This window comes from Callionymus lyra, chromosome 2 (genome assembly GCF_982586985.1).
Source record: "Callionymus lyra chromosome 2, fCalLyr1.hap1.1, whole genome shotgun sequence".
NCBI lineage: Eukaryota > Metazoa > Chordata > Actinopteri > Syngnathiformes > Callionymidae > Callionymus > Callionymus lyra.
Window position 1 is genome coordinate 28004473 of NC_141819.1, and position 23310 is coordinate 28027782.

The following is a 23310-nucleotide window of genomic DNA, read 5'->3' on the forward strand; positions in this document are numbered from 1 at the left end:
AATAAATGATAATGTTTGTTCTTTTAATTGTATATATAACAACATATAATCTAAATAGATGTATAAAGATGCAATATTATTTTAAAATAAATCATTTATTATATAATAAAAATAAATATAAATTATAAACTATTTCAAAAGATTGAAAAATATAAAAATAATTAAAGTAAAATGATAAAAATGTATATTAATTAGATTTAAATAGAAAATAACTACTAAAAAAGTGGAGGAAGATCAATAAAGTAAGATCACGTTGACCTCTGAAGTCTGACCAATCACAGACATGGAAAGATGCTCACAGTGTAGCAGACGGTCAGACACGAGGAGCGAAGGAGGCTCACGTTCAAGTCAAATCAAGCTATTTATTGTTATATCTGGAGCACCAGTGCAGCGGCTCAAACACAACATCTGTTTCAAACAGACTTAGAAACTGTCCTGCAGTCAAGATCATGGCCAGCATTACAAGAGTCCGGCTCTGCTGAAGCTCAAATCACAGCAGGCGTCAGAAAGCTGGAGCACGAGAGTTCATCAAAGTAGATCCAGCAGAGAGTCTGACATCCGGAAAAGTTCACTGTCCGTCGGGAAGACTCCGGAAAACACAGCAGAGAGAGGAGGAGAGGAAAATGAAGGAGTTCCCGGCAGGAGGAGGAGAGGAAGGAATGTGGGTTTCAGGAGGAGCTGTATCTGCGCCGCTGCTGCTCCCCCGCAGGTTCCAGCAGCTGGTTACCCAGCCGAGCCTGGATCAGACTGCAGGAGGAACCACAGAAGAGAGAGCAGAGATAAGGAGGGAAAACAGAAAGCATTGTCCAGCAGGTGTCGCTGTGGGACAACAAATGGCAGCAGAACGAAGCGCGCCAGACAGAAAAGGAAAGGTGCGGCTCTCAAGTCTTCACTCAGAGGAGAGAATATTTTTGATTGAAGCTTTAGAAGAATCTTCTCACAAACACGACAATTTGAATGATGATTCTATAACAGTTGACTTGACTTTTTTTTTTTTTAATTCTCCAACATCTCCTCAAGCATCTGATGCAACATGGAGTTTACGGGAGGTCGCTCCCAGATGATCCCACAGCTAGGCAGGTTTGAGAAATGTTTTAAAAGCGGTGCTTGTGTTTTCATGGGTGTTTTTGTTTGAGAGCGTCATCACATCACAGTGATCTCACGAACACAAGCCGTCATTATCACCTGCGTGTCGTCAAACTATCATTTTCACTTCTCTGAGGCTCTTCTGGGCGGAGAGCAGAGCAGCAGGAGACTCTTCACAGAACATGTGAGGCCTCTGAGGAGGCTGCTGAGAGATGTTTACTTACTTTAACATGTGATTAATTTATTAATTTTAACCCCTTTATTGCTTTTTCTTAACCCAGCTATGGATACAGACTGAAGTCTGAGCAGGATTCACCTTCTTAAGCCACTTTCAGCACAAAATATCTTCGAATAAATGTTCTTTACAGCACTTTTAACACCATTTCCGACATTTTAATTTTAATTTTATGGAACACTCATTTAAAACGTACACTTAAGTGAAGCAATTTAAATTAATTATTTCACAAACTTAAAATTGGAATTGTTTTAAATCTTTTTAGTTTTCATTCTTTTTACTCAAATCAAATGAGAAGTAGTTCCTGGTTTATTTTAACAAGGTTTTTTTTCAAGTCGCTTGACATTTTTCTAGAATTTGAATAGTGCATGTGTCAAACTCCAGCCCTGGCCTGCAAAGTCATCTTATGCAGCTCACAAGCTAGTTAACATAAGCATTTGGCTGAAACCAAATCAAATTTTTATATAAAGTTTACGTATACTGCATGTAAATATCCTGACTTCACTCATTTGTTTTTGATTGGATTAGACAGACTTCCCTCTGGAGTTCTCTGGAAATGAGATGAAGATAGATGGGTTTGGAGATATAAACGGAGAAAGAAGGATGAAAAAGAGGAAGGAGGAGTGAGTTGAAGGTAGTTTCTGTTCTTAGTTTGACTATTTTCTGAACCAATACCAAGTGTGTTCAGTCTCAAACACGTTGACCCGTCATGTGACTGACAGTTGAAGAGCATTGTGGACTCGGACTCACTGTTTCTGCAGGAGGTTCTGCTGCTGCTGTCGGTACGACTCGATCGTGTGCTGGGGCAGGAACTGCATGAGCTCCAGAGACTCTTTGATTTTCACCAACATCTCGTAGATCTCTCGGCCTTTAATCTGCAGAGCAACAGGGGGAGACGGGTGAGTCGGAGCCCCGGGGGAGAGACAGAGGAGGCGAGGGGGAGACTTACGGGCAAACAGAAGACCTCTTCGTCTGTGGACCTCCTCTTCTTCAGGGTGGACACCTGGATGCCATGGGAGACTTGGCGGAATGCTGCGGAGAGGAGAGGGCGTGAGTGTCGTGCTGAGCCAGAGCCTTGAAGCAGAGCAGGACTGGGAACCAGCGAAAAAGTAGCGGAGACTAGAAGCTACAAAGACCACCACCAGCACCAGCGTTACTTACGGCGCTTCGTACCATCACTGTTCTTTGTACCGTCCGTCACGTGTTGCTTGCGGATGCTGTCCTCGTCCGCCTTCCTGTCTCGGCCTGGGCACGCACAGATCCTGGCCTCGAAGCAGCGGCGCCCCAACACCTGCCCGCTGAGGGAGCACGGAGGGTCAGAACCCGTCATGGTTCGAGGGTGTGTGTCACAGTGTCTTACTCTCTGGTCTCCAGGGTGACGATGATGAGGATGGGGCGTCGGTTCATCCCCCCCACACAGCTGGAGTTGCACATGAAGTTGTACAAGATGGTGGTGAATTCAGTTCCCACCTGCAGGAAAGAAGCGGCTCAGAGTCAGAGACTGGAAAGAGTTGTGGATTCAGCTTCAAACTAAAGTGTGTTGACAAATCTGACGTCTCGCCTGCAGCTCTCAACTCATGAGGTCATTTTTCTACTGCAGAATCTTGCTTCCAGTTAAAACATAATCTTAAAAGGGTGTGGAGATTATTTTGGCAAAAACTTGGCTAGTGGAGGAGTTTTTATGATTGTACTATGTTTGTTTGTTTTTAATATTCACTGATGCTCACACTAATTCTATTTCTTAAAGTATATTCTAGAACATCTGATTCTTATTGAAGTACATCAGCGCCATCAGAACATTGAAAGGTTTAATTTAAGAACTGTGACCTATATAATTAAAATGTTTTTTTTAAAGGATGTTAATGTTTTTTTAATTTTATTAATTTAATTCAAATGTCCCATTTTAAGTTGAAATATTTTTTTTTAATTACATTTTTTGTTTTACACATATAGTTTTCTACTCAAATTTCAATAATTCAAACCAAACTTCAACATCATCTTATTCGTATTTTTGACCCAAGCTACTTGAATCTTTTCAGCAAATCATGCGACGCACAGACGATCACGTGACTGATCGATCAATAGCTCAGTACTCCCTTAGTACACACATTTTTATATGGAATTTTAAAGGCCAGAAGAGAGAGAACATTTAATTCTTTTTGAGTTATTGGAATTATAGTATCAAACTCTACATGTAAAAAATGTAATCAATCTGAAAATATTTTTAAATTTTAATTTAATTACTTTAAAGTTTTTTATTATTCAATTAAAAAACAATTTATCCTTTTAACGTATAAACTATTGAATCCAATATATTTTTTACATGCAAAATTAAAAAAAACAGCAACATTTCAATCAAAATAATCCAAAGTTTCAATATTTGAAATGTTTAATTCAGCGTTCTTTTACCAATATACTTCTAAATAGCTTGTGTGTCGAGGGTTCCTCACCTGAGGAGGCTCATAAGGCACCAGGACGCTCTGTCTTCCAGTGATGGTGTCCTCCACGTACTGAGCGTGGCTGTTCCCCTCCACCCGGATCAGGTGACTAGGCGGGGCGATCTGACCTGCAACCACGGAGCATTAACTGACGGTTCGCAGCTTTTCAACAGAGGCGGAGAAGGAGAGAGAACGTACCATCGTTGAACTCGCGGCTCAGCTCGTGGTTCGGACACCTCTTCACCACCTCGGTCACGTGTTCGGCTTTCTTGTAAACGGGCATGGCTCTGATGACGGCGCCCCCGGGTGGCGTGGTCAGGACTTTGATCTGGATCGGGCACGTCTTGGCGATTTGACAGTACAGCTTCTTCAATTCTGTCGAGTACTGCGAAGAGAAAACACCTGAATGATTGTGTGTCCCCCACAAACACACACTCACTGCAAAACAACACTATAAATGTCGACGCACACATGGAAGAGTCCAACACCTGCAGTCAGGACCTTCTGGTTTCCCAACAAGCAATAAAGGCTTCAAGACAAGACTGTGATTATGGAACTTAAACGAACACTGATTGTTGTGTCGAGGTTAAGATCTCCCAGAGAGCCTGTGGGACTTCCGAGGTGAACCATAAAGTGGGCCCTACAGCAACAATTAAACTGGGCCTGGCTTTTATCTTCAAGGGCCTAGTGATAGCCACACATCACTCACCTAACCAAGGGGCCATATTTTCTGTCTGGAAATGAGTGTAAAACTATATTTCATTTTTAACTCTGGTATTATCATCTGTTTTGCTCTACAATATTATTCTATTTCTTCCATTGTTTCCTACATTTTCATCTGCACTTTAAACTTAATCTCTAAATATGAGGATTATTTAAAAAGAATATACTTTTTATATTAATATATTATTTTAATTACTTGTTGTTTTTTCCCTGCATGTGTTCTTCTCTATTATTTTTTTAAAAATATATCTAAAATAATCTCACATGCTTGTTTGTTTCCAAGTAAATAATTTATTTCTGCCTTTTTTAGTTCATTGTTGTTTTTTGTATCATGTCACCTCCCTCAACAAAAACGAACAAAACATATTCAGGAAATATATTTTCTGGATCCACTGAAGAATGTGTGTGTTGTGATGCAGGTTCATGTGTGAATAATGTATCAACTTTCAGAGGTGACAACCACCAGCGACTCGATTGTTACTAACAGGAAGAGTTGGAGTGTGTAAAACAAATCGCTGAAGTCTCTCCTGCACCAGATCTGTCGGCGCCACTTCTGGGTGAACCCGAGTCGACGCTCTGACTGCAGCTCCATTAAAGTCCCAGTACTTGACTTTAAACCTGGACTATCTGTCCTCCTCTCCTCGGCTGGAACCTGAACATACGTCTAAGACTCTTAAATTAAGAGTCCTCAAGTGACCTCATTAAAACTGCGATGTTATCGAGCGATAGAAACAAAATCAGCATTAAACTGAGCCATGTTGTGTAAACAAAGAGTTTTCTGATTTGATATTTGTGTCTAAGCAAAGCGTTCAGGCTGCGAGACATGTACGTCAACACCTCCGGTCTCAGAGCCTTCCTTCAAATCAAAGCACCTCCACCAGCCGTCCTCTGGAAGAAGGCAGCTAACAAAGATAAATGGCTGCCCCTCGCTCCATACCTGATACAATCCTCTGTCAATCTGTTAAATGAGGTGGAGACGCTGAGCAAAGAGAGCCGTAAAGGGGGGGGTCTATGTGATGTTTTGAATAATTCCGACCAGGGATGTTAGTGGCATCAAACCAAAGTTTGTTTAGATGGTATCTCACCGTCTCCCTCACACACCCGCAGCAGAACCATCCCAGCCCTGCAGCTACAAACTTTGCGAGCACAACTATGCGTTGGCATGTGTTTGCTCAGAGGAGGAGGCAGGAGCTGCTGACTGCTGAAAGGTTGCTAAAGCTAACAGTGTTCAGGGTGGAGGATGCGGAGTTGACTGATGGGATTGAGTGGCTCACACAGGGCGCGGCGCTCAGGTGCGAACGTGTAATTATGAGCCTTTCATTGGTCATAGAGGGAATTAAACCAGTCAGGAAAAAAACACAAAGATGCTTCGCTACCGTGTCTGAGACCGTTTTCCGAACCAGCGCACGTGACCCCGACTGAACAAGAGAGTCCATCAGGACAATCTTGCGACTCTTAACATTTGTTCTTGTACAGTGTTCTCTGTGTGTGCCATGACTTTTTACTGCTGGCAACGTGAACACATAAATACAGACTTCCCGTGCAGGTTGAGGCAGGCCCACAGCTGTAGCGTTCTTCTCTCCCTGACAGGCGCTGCGGGCGCATGCAGAAGTCAAGTCCTGACAAACATCGGGCCTTAAACAAGCAGCGTTTGGCGCCTCTGGTCTTGTCTTCTTCATACCTGACAAGTCGTGTCATGCCTGCAGCTTCTCCCAAACCTGTTTAATTCTACAATAATAAGGAGCTTTTTTCCCCCTTCTTTGCTTCCTCGATTCACCGCTGGAACACAAGATGGCCTCTGAGGAGCTAGAGAACTTTTTTTTAGGACCCCTCATTCTTGACCACCCGACTGCTGTCAAGTCACCTGAGCAGAGGTGAACCTGCTCACAAGTGGCATCATGTTTAACCAGCCGACACTAATCTGTCCTCGTGAGGATTAGCCAATTACACGCTGCTCTTTGAACCAGCTCTGTCGCCGGTGAACGCATCGCTCGCTTGACACCAATAGTGGCTAATTACTGTTAACAAACCTGACCATTGACAAATCTCAAGAAAAAATTGTGGAAAAATGGTAGAAGCAGCAGCAAGAGAAGAAAAACGAACTTTGTATTGGGTTCCCACAGCTTAAGGAAAGCTAAATTCCAGACTTTTTTTTATTCCATTTAAAATTAAATTGAAGAAATCTTTGTACATGTTATCTGGTTTTGCCTTCAGCCAAAAAAAAAGGTGGTTCAATACTCATTGAATTTGCACCTTCCCGTGTTGCCTTGAATCAAGCGCCTCTTTACAAAGTTTCTCCATGAACGTCGAGAAGTGTTTCGTGCATCTTTTTGAGTGCATCTGCTATTAAGATTGCACATCGATCTGAAAATGATTCTTTAAATAATGAATAAATGTTACAATATATTTTTGAGAACCAACATAAAATCCTCCTTATCATCTGATCACATTTTTAACTTTTGAAAATGTGTTCAAAGATATTCTAATGCCAATTAATGCCCTTTTTAGATGACTGAATTTAATGCTTTTTATCACTTTTTAAGTAGCTGCGGAACCCTGGTTTTAAAATCTGTTGATCCACTACAACTCTTAAAAAAGCGCGAGTTAGGTGCAGATGGAAGTCGAGACAATAAGAATGTGTTGTGCCCCTTATATGTCACGTCTTTTTAGATCTTTACAGCAGTTTTATTGTTCTTTCCTGTGATTCATCATCGTAGAAATGTCAATGTGACACTGTGTTATTGGGGGTAAATACGAAGCTTGTTAGCGTAGACAAGGCGATGGGCTTTTCCACAACAATTATGGTGAAACCTCATCATTCCTATCTTTGCAAAAGAAAATAAAAAAAGCTTTCAACTTTGGCTTTTATTTAAAAAAAAAAAAAAACTCCCCCCATCGACTTTTCCTTCTATCTCTCGCTCTCAGGGCTTGTCTCTCAGAGTCAGACGAGTCGTGACAAGCATCTTGACACAAACAAGTCCTGGCCCCATCTCGTGAGGCGTGGGACGGGCCCGCAGATGTTCCCGGGACAAGCTGGGTCTTGCAGCCTTTCGCTGAAGCACTCTTCTCTGCAAGCATTCAAGTGCTCTCCTCCTCCTGCGGCGCAATGTGAGATGCGAGCATCAAGCTTAACTCTCCCAAAGACAGAGCCCACTTCCAAGAGCAGCGGGTTCAAGAAAGAGGCACACAATATTTACACAAGTATTATCCACAGGCCCTCAATCCATTACTGTAATCCCTGGAGCTGTGCAGCGCCTCAATCATGGGCCCAACCATGACATTCCTCTTCTTTCAAGAATATACCTGGTGGCAGCTAATACACACGGCAAACACGACCAATCTTCCTGCTGACAATAGTAGGACCCGGAGTCCACAATAGCCGCTCTTTTCCCACATTCCACTCATTCAGGGAGGCAAAGAAACCTCCCTGACATAAATGTGACCCGAAACAAATGATAAAGAAAGTGACACCACAGAGGGGCCGGTGCCAGCGAGGAAACGGAACGGGATCATTTCTGGTAAATGTGACGTGTGTGTGTGTGTGTGTGTGTGTGTGTCACCTTCATCCCAGACAGGAAGAGGTTAAGGTGTGGGTTGTGGATTAGGTGTGTCTCCTAAAGAACAGTCATCAAAACGCACGGTACACAAGTCCACTAAGTCCTGTGGAAGATCCCACGAGCCTTCAAAAAGGGAGTATTAGTGCACCTATGCACTGAGCAAATCCACCGCCGTGACATCTTTGTCACTAGATACAGCTGTGTGATCCTGCTTGTTATTGCACCAGATTTCTTTACTTACCTCACTCACCTGGTGTCGGGTTTCAAGAGGAAAAAAGGGATTGATCTCAAGATTCATGAAAATAAAGAGTAAGACAGGAACTTCTCACTTGTTAAAAAAAGCCCTCATGTCACAAAATGAGGTCTTACTCCCCCAAAAATAGTTTTTCAATTTGATGTTCCCTAATGCATTTGCTCTGGGTTTAAGTTTATTTAAAAATATATTTTTAAGAGTTTTTAATTATTATATTTTTGTTTTCTATATATAACTATTGCACCAATAAGTGAGGACATAAATGAGACTATTTGGGTGTCCAAATTCAAAAACTAAAATACACAGATCTATTTGGATTAGAAGCAGAACAACGTTATTCAAAAATCATTATGGTCTGTCATCTAGAGTAGAGGTGGCCAATTTTTTCCAGTGCAGGCTGGTTAAGTGTCTGCTATATATTCACGGACCGACCTCCACATAAAAACAAATAAAACTCCTAGGAAAAATAACATATGTTAAGTCCATTAAAACAACATTTCATTATAATGCTTAATCACAAGGAGTTTGTATTTTACCCATTAGAACTAGTCTTAAGGCTTATTTTTTGTAAAAAAAAAAAAAAACATATACGTGACAATTTTTGAATATAAAATGTTTAATTATTTGTTAAAAATGTATATCTTTAAATTCAGAAACCATTTCCCTCCATGGATAATCTTTCTTATTTCACTAGTTTGTAACATTTTCAACTTGACGTAAATAAAGTCAGATGGACTTAACTGCACAACACTGCACGTGGCTCCGCATCAGTGCTTATTGTTGGTGAATAAAGTAAGTAAGTAAGTAAATAAGTAAGTAAGTAAGTAATGTAAGTAAGAATGAAGTTGAACACATTATTGTATTTTCAGTCTGACTACATAAATCAGTCTTGCATCATGTGTTGTGATCGTGGGACAGTGACGAGGACGTCTTGAGGCAGCTCAGGCTTCGGGGCGTGCCTTGTCTCTGAACCTCCTCACAGTTCCACATCAGACAAACACTTTTGTTTTTGGCCAGTGAAAATGAGAGGGATGAGTGTGGGAATCGGGTAAATGTCGCAATCCCAGACTTGGCGTGGCCGAGGACCATGTCGCCCAGCACTCCCTGATTTTGAAGACTGCTTACTTAATTGAGGAACCTGGAGTTGATGAAGATGACATGTTGTGTGTGTAACATCTCACCTGGTCTGTATCTGTGGAAACTACCTGAGAAAACCTTCAGACGACAACTTTGAATAGTGATTGTGTCTATTAAGGCATATTATAAATAAATGACCCATGTGGTCAGGGAAATATTTTTACTGTACACAAGTGTGAACCTGGCAGTGAGTGAAGTGTCCTCGACAGTTTACACACACACCACGATGGATGTTTTAATCCGGCTCATGCAGACATATAAACATGCGAGCAGGTGGAGTCGTGACGCAACAGCTGTCGTTCAGCCCTGTCATGCATAATGACAGAGCAGGAGGAGCTGGTTGTGTGGGTTTACTGAGCACCACACGGTGACATCCCGCCACATGGAGCAACACCACACCTGGACTGACAGTTGTTGCCTCTTTCATCGACCACTTTTCTCCGCTGGCGATTAGCGTGACCTTCACCCCACATTTTTAACACTATTTATCCAGGATTGTTTTGTAGATTTAAAACGATAAATCTCCTTAACTGTTGTTTCCCCCGCTGTCATTAATTTCAGTGTAATTTCTGAGATTTAGCAAGAAGCGCCTGCGGGCTCACTCGCAATCTTCAGTGATACATCTCAGGTTACATTCTTGCCAATTTAGGTTGAGCAATGCAAGACTTCTAGCTAAATCTGCCTCAATAGTCTGCCTGGAGCAAAGATAGTCAGATAAGACGCTCGCTTTGACGCTTCCCCCTCAACCTCTACGCAGACAAATCACCACCTCAATGACAGCTCCAACCTGCCTGGCATTCATGTACGCCGCCTCATGAGAACTCATTTGTAGAAAGAAAAAAAAAAAGGCTTAAATCAAAGACTACATTAGTCATACCTGATGAATAATCAGTTCATAACAAAGAGCCGATCCTAAATCATTGTCTTGTTTGCAACAATACAAGGTTCTACGCTAACTTGTGTTCAGTGGAAGACCCTCATAAATTCGTGAAAAAAAAAAAGTGGACTTACTGTCCAGGTGGCAGACTTTGCTGTGCTGGACTGCTGAAAGGACACATCAAAGGTGTGGGGCCCTGCGTAGTCTGTGTTGGAGGGGATGGCTGGCGAGGGGGAGAGTGCGTCAAACGTGGAGCTGGGCTGGGCATAGGGAGACGGTGCCGTCACGTTGTTCTGTGCGTGGTCGTTGTTGTACGGGCTGGTCGAGGTGGAGCCCCCGTTCTGGATGTTCTGATCCATGCTGTTCAGGAGCCCCAGGTTGGTATACTGCGACTGGACAGGAGGGAAGGGGAGGAGAGAAATGAGTCAGTTGACAACCAGTTTATTACTTTTGTTAGGCAAACAAACGGGTTAATAATGAGTTATTGTTGTTATTGTATCAGCGTCAACCCAGTAAGCCAGCAAACACACAAACCTGCTGCCTGTCACAACCGGATGGACTCGTGCCAAAGCCTTTGTTATTCACTTTGGGCACATTTTCACAGTTGCTCTAATTATGAGCTTTACAATAGACATTCAATAATTGTATAAGGGTTGACACATTGACAAAAACAAGAAGCGGTTTCATGAAAGTACAGGGTCAAGCATAACAAGTTTTGGGGAATGTAACACAAACCGACCCCCTGGTGTTGTGGTCATTATCGAGTTACCCAAAGAACCCACATGTTTACACCCCTGAAAGTGATTTGAGTACCGAAGGTAACCAGCCAGCACGCTTCCTGGATGCCGAGCCGCCCCCCTCGACAGACACAGCTATTCAGACGGGCGGGATTGAGTTATATTATCTTTTTGGTCGGAGGAAACTTCTGGGCTGCTGCCAGCTTCTTTTCTCTGCGCTCGACTTGCCAGTCACTTAATTCCGTTCCATTTATAAATGGCACATTCCTGTATGAGGTGCCATGGCCCTCGCTCTTTAGAGGGCCATTAATCTCTTCGGGCCTCTTGTTTATTTCAAGCATTGCGGATCACAGCTGCCCGGCTCACGCCCATCACCATGCCAGGTGTGCCAGGTTGACCAGGTCACTTTCAGGCAATCCATCACAGCGAGTGACGTATGAAGCAATGCTTGCCGAATTATCAGCGTCAGATTGACACACGCCGTCAGACAGACACACCTGAGAGAGGTCATCCGAGTCGACCTCAACATCATTGTGCAACTCTGCCACAGGGAAGCTTTTCTTTTTAGGAATGAGGGTCCGACTTTGTGCAGCATAATGCTGCTTAAAACCCCCGGAAACATTGTCAGCGGGGCTTTACGAGAGCCCTTCTCTCCAACCATCACAGCGGGCATGCAGGTGTTAGAGGAGAAGTGAGAGAACCCGTCAACATGGGGGAGGACTCCCCTCAACACACACTCCTTGACAAAAGGCTGCACTGAAAGGGCCCGCTGTGGTCGAAGTTGACGTTCTGACAATGTCGACAGATTTTTCCATTTCCTGGTTCACAATTTGTGTTGTAAGGGATTCTGTAGAGAATATAGCGACTCAATGACACAGCCTAAAACTAGAATTATACTCGGAGGGATGCTGGAACCCACACACAACCTGCCAACTCCGGCTCATTCATCTTCAGTTGAAGCTGACAGGCAACAATTATCAATGTCTAATATCGTCCTATGGGAACGTTGGATGCCAAAAAATCAGATGAAAGTGGGGAAAAAAAGGAATGAATCACCTGACACGGAACACTTCCCATTAAATACAGGGCGAAGGATAACACCCTAATAATATCAAGATCAAACATAGCTGCTGAGAACAAAGCAGAAACTGAGATCTGGCGCTAAAGTAAAAACATCACCGTGTCTAAAAGTTTAATGGAGTGGAAGTGGATTTGTAAAAAGCTTGTACAAGTGAGTGTAAGACCTTTCCTTTAATCAGATCTTATTCCACTATAATACAGCCACTATTTAATAACGGCTTTAGCTGCTCTTAAAAATTCCTTCTCTTTACAGCCGATGCTTAGTTTCAGCCTTTTTCTCAGAGCTGCTGAGCAGCAGAACAGTAAATCAGCAGCTTTGGCATCGACAACAACCTCTAATACAGTTTTTTTTCTCTAAAGCAAGTGCTGTCTGAGGCTTTCAAGCTCAATTCTTTGTCTGGGATAAGTGCTGGGCTCAGCAGTGAGCGTCAACAGGAAGAGGAGATGATCGTTGTTGATGTCCGATGCTATGCTAGGGCCAAATTCAGAACCAGGTCCGTAGTAGGTGTATTTTTGTGATCTCAAGAGGTACAAATGAGTGGACTTGAGAGATGGCTTACAGTTATACTGCACGCTTATAGCGAGTTGAGGGTCTTGATAAAAATAAAGACAAGTTAGTTCATCTGAATTCATTTACCAATTTCATTTGCGTATATATATCCATTAAACATTGAATCTAAAAGTCAAACCAAACTAACTGTATTCCCGCCATGTAGCCCCTGACATCTCTAGATGAGAGGAACCAGGGTAGACCCTGCCTTGAGGGCATGTAGAAATAACTCCCATTCCAGCCCTTTGCTCACCTACTATGTGTACCTTGGGCTAAAACATAAGGTGTGTAAAGGTCTGTGATGAGTGACCACAGGGAAGGGGAGGGAGTCATTAAAGGCTGAATAGAGGAATGGGCTTGAGGTGGGGGTCTATCTACACACCTTTTACTTGCTGGGGTGGGCAAGGCCGGTGATTGTATCAACATCAACACACCATTAAAGCAATTAAGATTGAGGACTAAACAGCAACGCCTGGCCAGCCACATTCTAATGGCAGCATCGGCTCCCAGGAGACTGGGGTGGGGGGGTAATGGGGGAACCCGATACTTTACACACACTGGAGTGGGGGACAGAGCCGGACACCACTTAAAGACCCCCCCGCTCAACACCTTAAAAGACAGCACCATGACACACCTGCTATCTACAACCTGCAATATGAGAATGTGACTCTGCGCGAGATGTTAGACATTCAAAGTGAAGCAAGGAAGGGGGATTTGGGAAAAGGATACGTTGAAGAATAAATCTTTAAGGTTACCAAGGAAATAATATATTTATTTTTATGAAATTATGATTATAATACCTATTCTGTTTTAAGGTTGTGAAACTTAAAATCTAGATACACCATCCCTTACATTTCCATTACAAATTGATTAAGTGTTAAACCAAATATTTGCCGATGTGTTTAATGAATACATGCAATTGAATGAATTAAAATTAACTTTATTCAGACACTTCATGGTACAAAAATATTTTTTCTTTACTGATTATCCTCACAAAAGGACAGATGAAGAGGTATTCTTTCATAGAAGGCCTTTCAGTTCCAAGTTTATTTAAAAATATAAATAAATAAATAAAAATGTTTAAAAACGTTACAACTTGCAAATACAGTTGTAGAATTGAAAATAAAAAGAGATTGAAGAAAAATATTGGAAGGGAAAAATGACGCAGCACTGATTTACTAAAGTGGAATCACAGATGCATCACTGTATCTGCACCTTAGACCCCCTTGTTGACAACAAGTTTTAGGCAGACAGTGAAAAAAAAGCTGTAAAATCAATTTTAAACAATTGCAAAGAAAAACAGGAAGTGTTAGTCCACAGGACCACACACACAGTGTCTTCTGTCTTCATCTAAATACACACCGCGGATAGAAATCAGAGGCCTACAAAAAACCCGTCCATTAATCCTAAATATCAAGCAAGTGCTCCAAATTTTGCCATTTTTCGAGGCCGAATGTGATCGTAAGTGATCAAAGTGTTTACATTCACATCAGTTGCAAGGGTATATTCTGATGGTGCGCAAATATACAAACCATCATCAGCTCTGTAATGACATTAGTAAACTATAATAAATAAATATAATATAGATACATCAGATAAAAACGTTGCAGAAGAAGCGAAGATCTAGTGAAGATCTTGTCCTCTCACCGAGCGCCAGCCTTACCTCACTGTAGGATGTGGCGGTCCCCGTTTCCAGATACAACATGTTGGCGCTGAGATTGAGCAGAGCTGCTGCTGTTTGCTCCACTGGCTCCAGGGTTCTATAAATCTCTATTGCCCAGTCTGAAGGACTGATAGTAACTACAGATGCTAGGTGGACAAGCAAGAAGCTTCAATGGGGATCTATTGGAAGATCATATATACCGAGAAGAAGAGGGGAGGGGTCTAAGGAGCTACCTGTCCAATACCTGAATCCACACCCATCTCCAGAGAAAGCATCACGTCCTTCACCATTCCCTTGGATTCTAAGTGTCTCTTTAAGGTGAACGCGTAAAATCAAACTGCAGATGGAAGTCAAATCAAAATTGTGCTGATGTTTCAAGATGTCACATTTTTAAATATCGGAAAAAAAAAAGAAAAAATTCTGTAAACACATTTAAAAATAAGCTGTTGTATTGATGTAATGGTCACATATATGATGATTATGGACAAGAAAACCTCTTTAAAAAGAAAATAAGTAAAGATGATTTAACCGCTCAGCAGTGACGTTGCAGAGTGATGTGTTGGTGTCACAGTGTCATCTACATCTACAGTAGCCATTAGCATGAGAATCGCTCTCCTCCAGACCCCCCCCAGACATCTGAATAGACAACCCCCAGAAAGACAGAGTGACTCCTGTTGATTACTTGTATCTATCAGAGATGACTGGTGTAGATGTGTTTTGGTAACATGCCCTCTGTGTGTGTGGGTGTGTGTGTGAGAGTGTGTGTAGGTGTGTGTTCTTGCATTGAAACATCTCATTTGTGAAGACATGGAAATAAACCAGCACTTTAATTCAATAAATGATTAGCAATATATACATTGTAACTATACAAATAACAAGTAAATCAGGGATTTTAAGAAAATAGTTTTTTATCTTGATAAAAAGGAGCCACAGTGAAGATCCATCTTAAAATAAAACATCAAAATAGATTGTTGATTTAGGGGAAACTGGAATAATTTGAGGCCGTCGTTTGAGATGATGTATTAGTCCGACCGCTGGTGCGCACATAAAGTGGGTGTTACCATCTGTTAGATGACCAGGGTGGAGACTGGTCACTCAGGCACAAATCACTTCTATTACTCTGAGCCAGAGGGCTGAAGCTGCTGCCCCGCGGTCAGAATGGTTTGAAAGCTGTCTGAAGACTTAAGCACAACTATGACCCGAAGTCGGTGTCTACAATCAGCCGCCACACCCTGGTCACCCCCCGAGGCCGCGAGGCTTACAGGTCTGCAAATCAACACTTAAAAGAGTCCGATCCGAGCGAGCTACCCTGCTGCCTCCACTTCATTCAGGGGCCGAGCCAGACCTTCTGAGGGGGATAATTAGCTCCACCAAACAAACTTCTAATTATGCTAAAACAACATTCATTGACTTCTGCAAAGAAGTTAGAATAGCTGGTGTTTGGGGATGAGAGAGAGAAGCAGTATGTGGCTGCTGTTTACAAGTACCACTGACGCCTTGTAACTGAATATGCATCTGAATACAACATGAAGTTCTTTGAATAAATAATCAATTACACAATAAACAAGAGGCTGAAAAACAACAGGCTTTAAACAGGAGGAGAAGAGAGGGAGCGAAGCCACTCATATTAGTTTTACGCAATATTTTGATATTGATTGTATCTGTCTGGTTCATTTACTTCCTTAAGCAGAACATAATTAATAGCATTACTATCAAGAGCAGGTAGCAGTAGCACTGCTGTACTTGATCGCACAGCACACACAGTATGTGTGAAGAAGAAAGTACTCTGTTTACTGAGTGATAAATCCGAAGGTTCATGGCCCCAGATGGTAAACACCACCAAAAATCATGTATTGAAAATTCAAATTTTATCCATTTTCTACTCACCCTCAGAAATAATCTGTCCTTTTTATAGTTACAGGCAGAAAATGCCATTTTAATGTAACGATTATAGTTCAGTCTTCGTCTTCATCTTACTCCAAAAAGACGTCCAGATACCTCCATACTGCTCGTCTCTAACATCCATCTTGTACTGAAGCCCAGACAAGAGGACAATTCAGAAAAATAACAAGCGAACAGAAGAACACAGCCAGGAAGTACTCTGGGTAAATATCGCCAGCACTTCCAGTGTAGACAGTGGACTGTATGTGCTCTACTTGCGGAAGGATGTACATTTTTGCCCATAACTCTGGGTGGAGGTGAGGTGTGAGTAGCTAACAGATTCAGTATTTATTATCAGTGCAATGGAGACATCTGAGGAGGCTGCTGGTCCCACTGGCAGATAAAGCTGTAAATGAACTGCGTCAAACAAAAAAAAGAAAAATTAAAAAACGAATACTCTACTTCTTTTGTCTGCTATGTAAATATGGGTTAAGTCCTTAGGAAAAAAAACCTCATATTTCAACTGCTCCTTAAAGTTGAAACCAACAAGACTATAAAATGGGAACAGCTTTGTCCATTGTTGTGAAGAGATGTTAAGTCTTTTGACTACAGAGGTTTTAAAGCGACTGGAGAGTTGGGCAATGCAGCGGCTAAAGACCAGCAGATCATGAGGCTCAGACAAAAGCGGCTTTTCTTCCCTTAAAAGTGACTGTTTCTTAAGTCGCCAAGATTAGTTTGGTGTCGAGTGTCAAGCTGCAGTGGCTGCACAGACACCTGTTCAACAATAGTGAGCACGTCCACACTGACCGGAAGCATTGTTTGGGTGGCGAAGCGTTCAGAAAGACAAATTGGAGCAGAAGACAATTTCACCATGTTGACTTTACCTGTATCATTAAGATGCATATAACATGCAGCTGTGCAATACTTCTTAAGGAAGTACCAATTAGACAGGTGCTGTTTAGTTGATGTAATATATTTATTAAATAAAAGAGGTTTTAGAACAGCAAAGACATTTGTAGAAACAAATAAAAATCTGTGGTTATGATGATACATTCATTTGAAGGAAAGATACAGAAATGATGTACACATTTTAAACAATTGGTTCATAAAAGAAACTTATTTTATAGGCCTATCAGTAAATAAACTGTACAGCTCTGACTCATTATGCCATTGTTATCTTAGTATCGTTTATCAAAGTATTTAGTAAATAAAACTCACTCTGAGCCACAAAAGAGGACATTTATCAGAAAGGCATATTAATCTCGTATAATCTATTAAACAAAACAAAAAAAGTATTGTATTTATATAAAAAAAAAAGCACAATATTGAAGATGAAAAAAACATTTACATTATTAAGTTATAATATACTGTTGATCTGAGTCTTCAACAAATAATCATAATTTAAAACTTTATCTTTTCTCTTCACATATATTTAATAAACAAACAAACTAAAACAATCTGATTTCATTTAAATGTCAGAGTAACATACTGTACTCATAAACAATCCAAGTTTCATTCAAAAAGTTCAATCAATATAAATTAAATAGGTATTATTTGTTCAAATATGAATGTTCCTTCTCTAAATGAGTAATTTCTAAACTGTGGGTGAAGGAGCCACACTTGGCTCTGTAACAGATCCCTGATTTACATACTTTCTTTCTCTTCTGTTGTTGAAATATATATACACCTTTATAAATAAACACCCTTTGGCTCAGAAACATAATCTGTTGAGCCAACTCTAAAAGCAAAACTTAAAATACTTTTTTTAATTGATTAACTTGGTTCTTAGCAGCGAGTTGCATTGAATCTGTATTTCGTTTTATATTGTTTTTGTAAATGAACTGAATAAAAACAAAAAAAAAGGACACTAAAAGCAAGAGCATCTTGAACCAACACTGAAATTCAAAGATCTTTTTAATCCTCTGAGATACTGTATAAAAAGTTCAAAGTAAAAGTGTATAAACATATCCTCATTTAAGAAATCTTGGCTATCAGGGGTTTAGGGGGGCTTCCTTCACAATCCTCTCACCCAGTCAAACCAGGTCTCCACTGACTCTGTAATTACTCAGGTGGACCAGAGTGTTGTTTGGAGGAGAAAATATGCTTCATAAAATGCTGGAGGCAAACTGGTGGAGCATGAAAAGGAAAATAGGTGCTTATTAAGCGTGTACTTAATGTGCTGGCTTCCTAGCAGCCTGGATTAAACATACAGAGTGAAATGACTAGTGTTGTGTGCTGTTGTTACTCGGAATCTCGGTGTAAAATGAGTTTAACCTTCTTCTGAGTACAATAACTGATATTTGATGTAAGTACCATTGGTTTCAAAGGTTGAGTGGGGGAGGATGTCATGTGTTCCTGGCTGTATTTTTATTTGAGGGGCCAGTTAAAGCTGAGGTTTTCTATATCTGGGTGAGTCATAATATACAGTATATCGCATACAAGATGCATTTGAGTGATTCAATGAGAAAGAGTTGTGGGTTTACGGGAAAGTCCGACTGCTGATCAATGGATAATTTACTAATTTAAATACAGAAAAGTACCTGGTAATGTCAGGGTTAAAATGATGGTAAATGAGAACCATGAAGGGGAATCTTTGAACAAAATAGTTAATTTAAGGTGAAGTTTAGTAATGCATCACTATCATGTACTTAAATAGATTTGATCATAATCGGGGGACGGATTCACAATGAAATGCAAAATTGAGTAACAAGTATTTCAACACATCCTCAATTATCATGCCACAATATAATACCATATAATAACATATAGAGTTAAGGTTCAAGGTTGAGAAAAAAATCATATCAGTACATCAGTCCAGATGGAGAGTACAAGATAAAAGTAAATTTTCTTTACACAAGCAGTAAATATATTAAAGTACCTAAACTATTTTTTCTGATCATCTACCACAAGAAAGATTCTCACTACATTAGATGGACAACATTCTTAGTTATATCACCTAGTCTTGCATCATTAGGCTGAACAACATTCTTGGAATAAAAAAGGAAAGGGGAGAGAGGAGGAGGAAAAATAGGATCTCAAACACAAACATGCAGTAAGAGCTCAGGGCCGGCTGGTGATGAGTGAGTCTCTGTGTTTGCAAAGTTGTATAAACTGTGAGAGAAAATGACCTCGACCTCTGCTCATCACAGCGGCGTCCACGCACAGCTGATCACAGCTTTATCTGGGTGCAAAATCAGCTGTTTAGGGTAGGATATAGCGTTTCTCCTGCCACTATTTCTGCTACATTCCTTGCTGTTATTCTATACTCTGTTTGCACCCTTCCTCCTCCTCCTTGTTGCCACCCGCCACTCTTACACGGGGAGGACACGTATTGATAGATGAGCAGTGGGACCTTTGCAGAGAGAGGCAGGTGCTGTGTTAAATTGTTGCCCTGAAGCCAGAGAGGGAAGAAAAAAAATCCAGCAGAAAAAGGAATTTAAGATTAAACATAAACCTCACACAATACAAATAAGTCCCTGAGGGCACAGAACACGGAGCAGCCGTGTAATGACTCATGAAAGCGGTGCACCTCCGCAGAAGAGAGAGGCTGATTTTGCAGACCAAAGTTTTTTTTTTTCGGTGAAAAAGGGGGGGGGGGGTCGGTAAGTTCCTGGCCCCACGCGAGCACACCCTGGCTCGCTGGCGTGCCACTCACCACACCCCGCACAAGCTTGGTGAAGGTGGGAGGTGCAGGTGGGGCAATTAATCACCGGTTCAAGAGAGCACAGGCCCCCTGGGGGGATGTGAAGGCTAGCATTACTCAGCTCTCTGAACACAAATTTAATTTGCTATATTTTTCCATTCTGGCTGGACATCAACATTCCTGAACAGGGAGGGGAAAGAGCACCTCATCATCATCATCATCATCATCATCATCGTCACTAGCACCACTAACAGGATGTTTCTCAACAGGTCCAGTGTACAACTGCTTGACCCTTTTAAACCACGGACACAACAGAGAGTTTTCCAGGTTGGATTGGGGACCAAATAATTTGGCTCCTGTTCACGTTTTCAATCAGATAACCCTGCATGCCTCCAGCAGGAGTCTGTTAGATAGATAAAACTTTATTGATCCCTCTGGAGGGTTGAGGGTTAACATGGTTATAGTCAGGGATTTTAGCATTTAAATACCATAGAGGGTGATGGAAAAAAATACAAATGGCTAACTCTATCACTTGGAAATATGGAAAGTTTTTCCATATTTCCATAAATTTGTTTTACTTGTTTAGCATTATTGTTTCAATTCACAACCTTGACTAATGTAATGCTTTGGGTGGGGAAGTTTTTATTATTTTGTGCCAGAGAACCTTCCTGAATAGATTAATAAATTACAACCAATCTACCAATGTTAGATTTGTATCTTGTTTACTTTGAACAATCAGCTAGTAAAGTCATGAAAGTATTTGCAATGGATACTAGCTAGCTTTGTGCAACACATTTAAATATATATACTTTCCCACAGAGTTATTTATCTTGTTTCAAATAAAGTTATACATTTAGAATTATATATTAAAACATTTATACAACCATAAAATAATTAATGGGGATTAATGGGACGACATTAAAAAGGCCTTGAAAACCAGGCGGTGAGCAGAAAGTACTTTTATTTACTATTGGACATCAATAGAAACGCAAACCCGTTTCTCAGAGTTAATACTTATGGTTGAGTAAATAAAAATAAAAACTTTGTCTCCCTCAATTTATTTGTTGTGCTGCAATTCATTTAAAAACTGCAAATTTCCAAGTAAATCTTAATAGTTTACATTGGTTTTATTATTATTTAATAAATAAATAAATGAAATAATAGCCCAAAACGGCAATTAACTCTCATATTTCATTTATTTATTTGAATGAGTTATAGCACATGCTATTAATCAATATCTCACAAAATAGAGTTATCACCATAATCCAGCCAATTCAATTGAATTTTTGTTGGATTCTTTTCATTTGAAAGAAGGGACTATGAAATGTCCCTCTCGTCCTAAAGTTATGCATCAAGCATGTGAGCCTAAACTGAGGCTGGCTGTCTCTGAGGGGCCGCCCAGGTCAAGCACTAAACAAGATATTATCATTCAGTTTCAGACAACATCTCTGACAAAAGCAGATAAACGGCCTGCAGAGCAACTCGGCACCACTTTTCCTGGGAAATTCCTTCACCTATACGAGACATAAAGTCGTTGAGCATTCTCAGTGACTAAGACGATAAAAGTCCAGACCGTCATTGCGACAAGTTTCATAATGACCAGGTTTTATTTCCTGTTTTGAATTATAATCTTGAACTTCCCAAAAGAAATGACTCATATTTTTACCCGTGTTGAAGCTGAAAGATACTCAGGCCATAAATAAAAATCTGATAATAAATACAATACTAACAAATGTAATTTAAAAATGAATGTTGATAAATAGAGATAAAATAAAAGCCACTTAAAACCTCCTCATTTCTGGTTTAAGATAAATAACAATACATTTAATAATAAATAAAAGGATATAAAAAAAGCCTACTTGTTTCCAAGTAACAACACCTTGAGTGTCTTTAAATCAAATGTATTACTATATTGATCCAAATCTTTCACAAGGTGATGAACTAATAAGTAGAAGTGTGTTCCAAAACAATAGATAAGATGGAAAATGTACAATTCAAAATGCCAAAATAGATTTTAAACAATATTACTTATGCCTATAAAAACACCAACACACATTATCATTGTTAAATAAAACATCCATCAGCAAGAATAGTCCTACAATTTGTGATCATGTTCCAACAAAATAATATGTTAAGCGTAAAATAATCTTTAACCCACTGAACTTGTATGTGAGAAAAGAAGCACTGGTTAAAATATAACCTGAATAAGTAATAATAATCACAATTACTATCAAGAGTCAATTGATTTTTTGTGTTTTTTTGATTGCAGTGGCTTCCTTGTTAATAGACAGACAGTAATAGTAGTAGTTTTGATCAAAACTAAACACATGTACTCACAGCTATTGTCTGGTCCGGCTGGTGCATGGTGATGCAGTCCATGCTGATCTCAATTGTGTTCTCAGCAGAACCATCAGTTGGACTTTCGGTGATATTCAACCCAATAGGCTGCATTGAATTAATGGTAGATCTGAAATGAAAAGTGACGATAAATCAACATCTTGAATTTTGGGTTTATGTGGTTTAAGTTATTATCACTCACTGGTCCAACATGTCGAACAGATGGTTGAAAACATCTTGATTCAGGAACTCGGGTGTTTGTGCCGACTGACTTTGAGACATGGCACTGAGGATCGAGCTCTCCCTCCAGGACAGGCGAGCCGAGGGGTCTCTTAATCTGGAAGATTATAAAACCAATGAACTCATCACAAGACGCCCTCGTCAAATCTGTAGCATCACATTCGGTATTAAGAAGAACCTGCACGGTGAGCAAACACTGTGTGCGAATTGAAAGATGGTGACCACCCAGCGAGCCGAGGGGAGCGGGAGAAGGAGGAGTCGTGCTGGCAGTCATTCATGAAGAGCGATGCCATTGTGGAGGAGTCAGCCTGCATAATGCAGAATATTTGTACTACACATAATGGTGATTATGCACCTTTCAGTCGGACCACTTTGACCTGCTCCCTTGAAACATTACACCTGTTTCAGAGCGCAGCCCGCCATTGTTCTTGCTGAAGTGGCGCACGCTGGGAGTCACAGACGGGCGGAATTCCCCCTGAAGACTATATGATAGCACTGCCACAACTCTTGGTATGTGTACAGCTGGACGGGCCTAGAGGGGGAGAGAGATGGAGGACCATAATCTGAAGCTGGCACTATTTAAGGATGTGGAATTCCCCAACACCGTGTGCTGAATGATATTAATACCTGACTTACAAACACGGGCATATCTAATGAAACAAATTATTTGAATTATGTGGGAGTGACAGTGAAGTCTGGAATCAAGATGGATTCGTAAACATATGACGGAGTCTAACATGATATTATTATTTTTGCAGCAAGATTAAAAAGTTTATTTAAAAGCGTTTAACTCAATATTTCAAATAATACCTGATTAACTATAAGCATTTTAATAAAACAAAATAACTATCATTAAGTATTTTGAAATCCAGT

At 40.6% G+C, this 23310-nt stretch overlaps 1 protein-coding gene across 3 annotated transcripts in view; it reads right to left on the bottom strand.

The window, feature by feature from the left end:
- The window catches only part of tp63 (tumor protein p63), a 30638-nt gene that overhangs the window by 4332 nt on the left and 2996 nt on the right, over positions 1–23310 (bottom strand). Inside the window, exons 2-10 of one of the 3 annotated variants that reach the window (XM_087784441.1) lie at positions 22400–22534; positions 22198–22327; positions 10441–10698; positions 3958–4144; positions 3772–3887; positions 2682–2791; positions 2483–2619; positions 2271–2353; positions 2072–2196 (exon numbers count right to left, since the gene is read on the bottom strand). In XM_087784441.1, coding sequence (XP_087640567.1) covers positions 2072–2196; positions 2271–2353; positions 2483–2619; positions 2682–2791; positions 3772–3887; positions 3958–4144; positions 10441–10698; positions 22198–22327; positions 22400–22534 — 1281 coding nt within the window. Of the gene's footprint in view, positions 1–2071; positions 2197–2270; positions 2354–2482; positions 2620–2681; positions 2792–3771; positions 3888–3957; positions 4145–10440; positions 10699–14336; positions 14957–22197; positions 22328–22399; positions 22535–23310 lie in introns of those variants that run through there. The other 2 variants (XM_087784440.1, XM_087784439.1) reach the window with 2 other exon arrangements.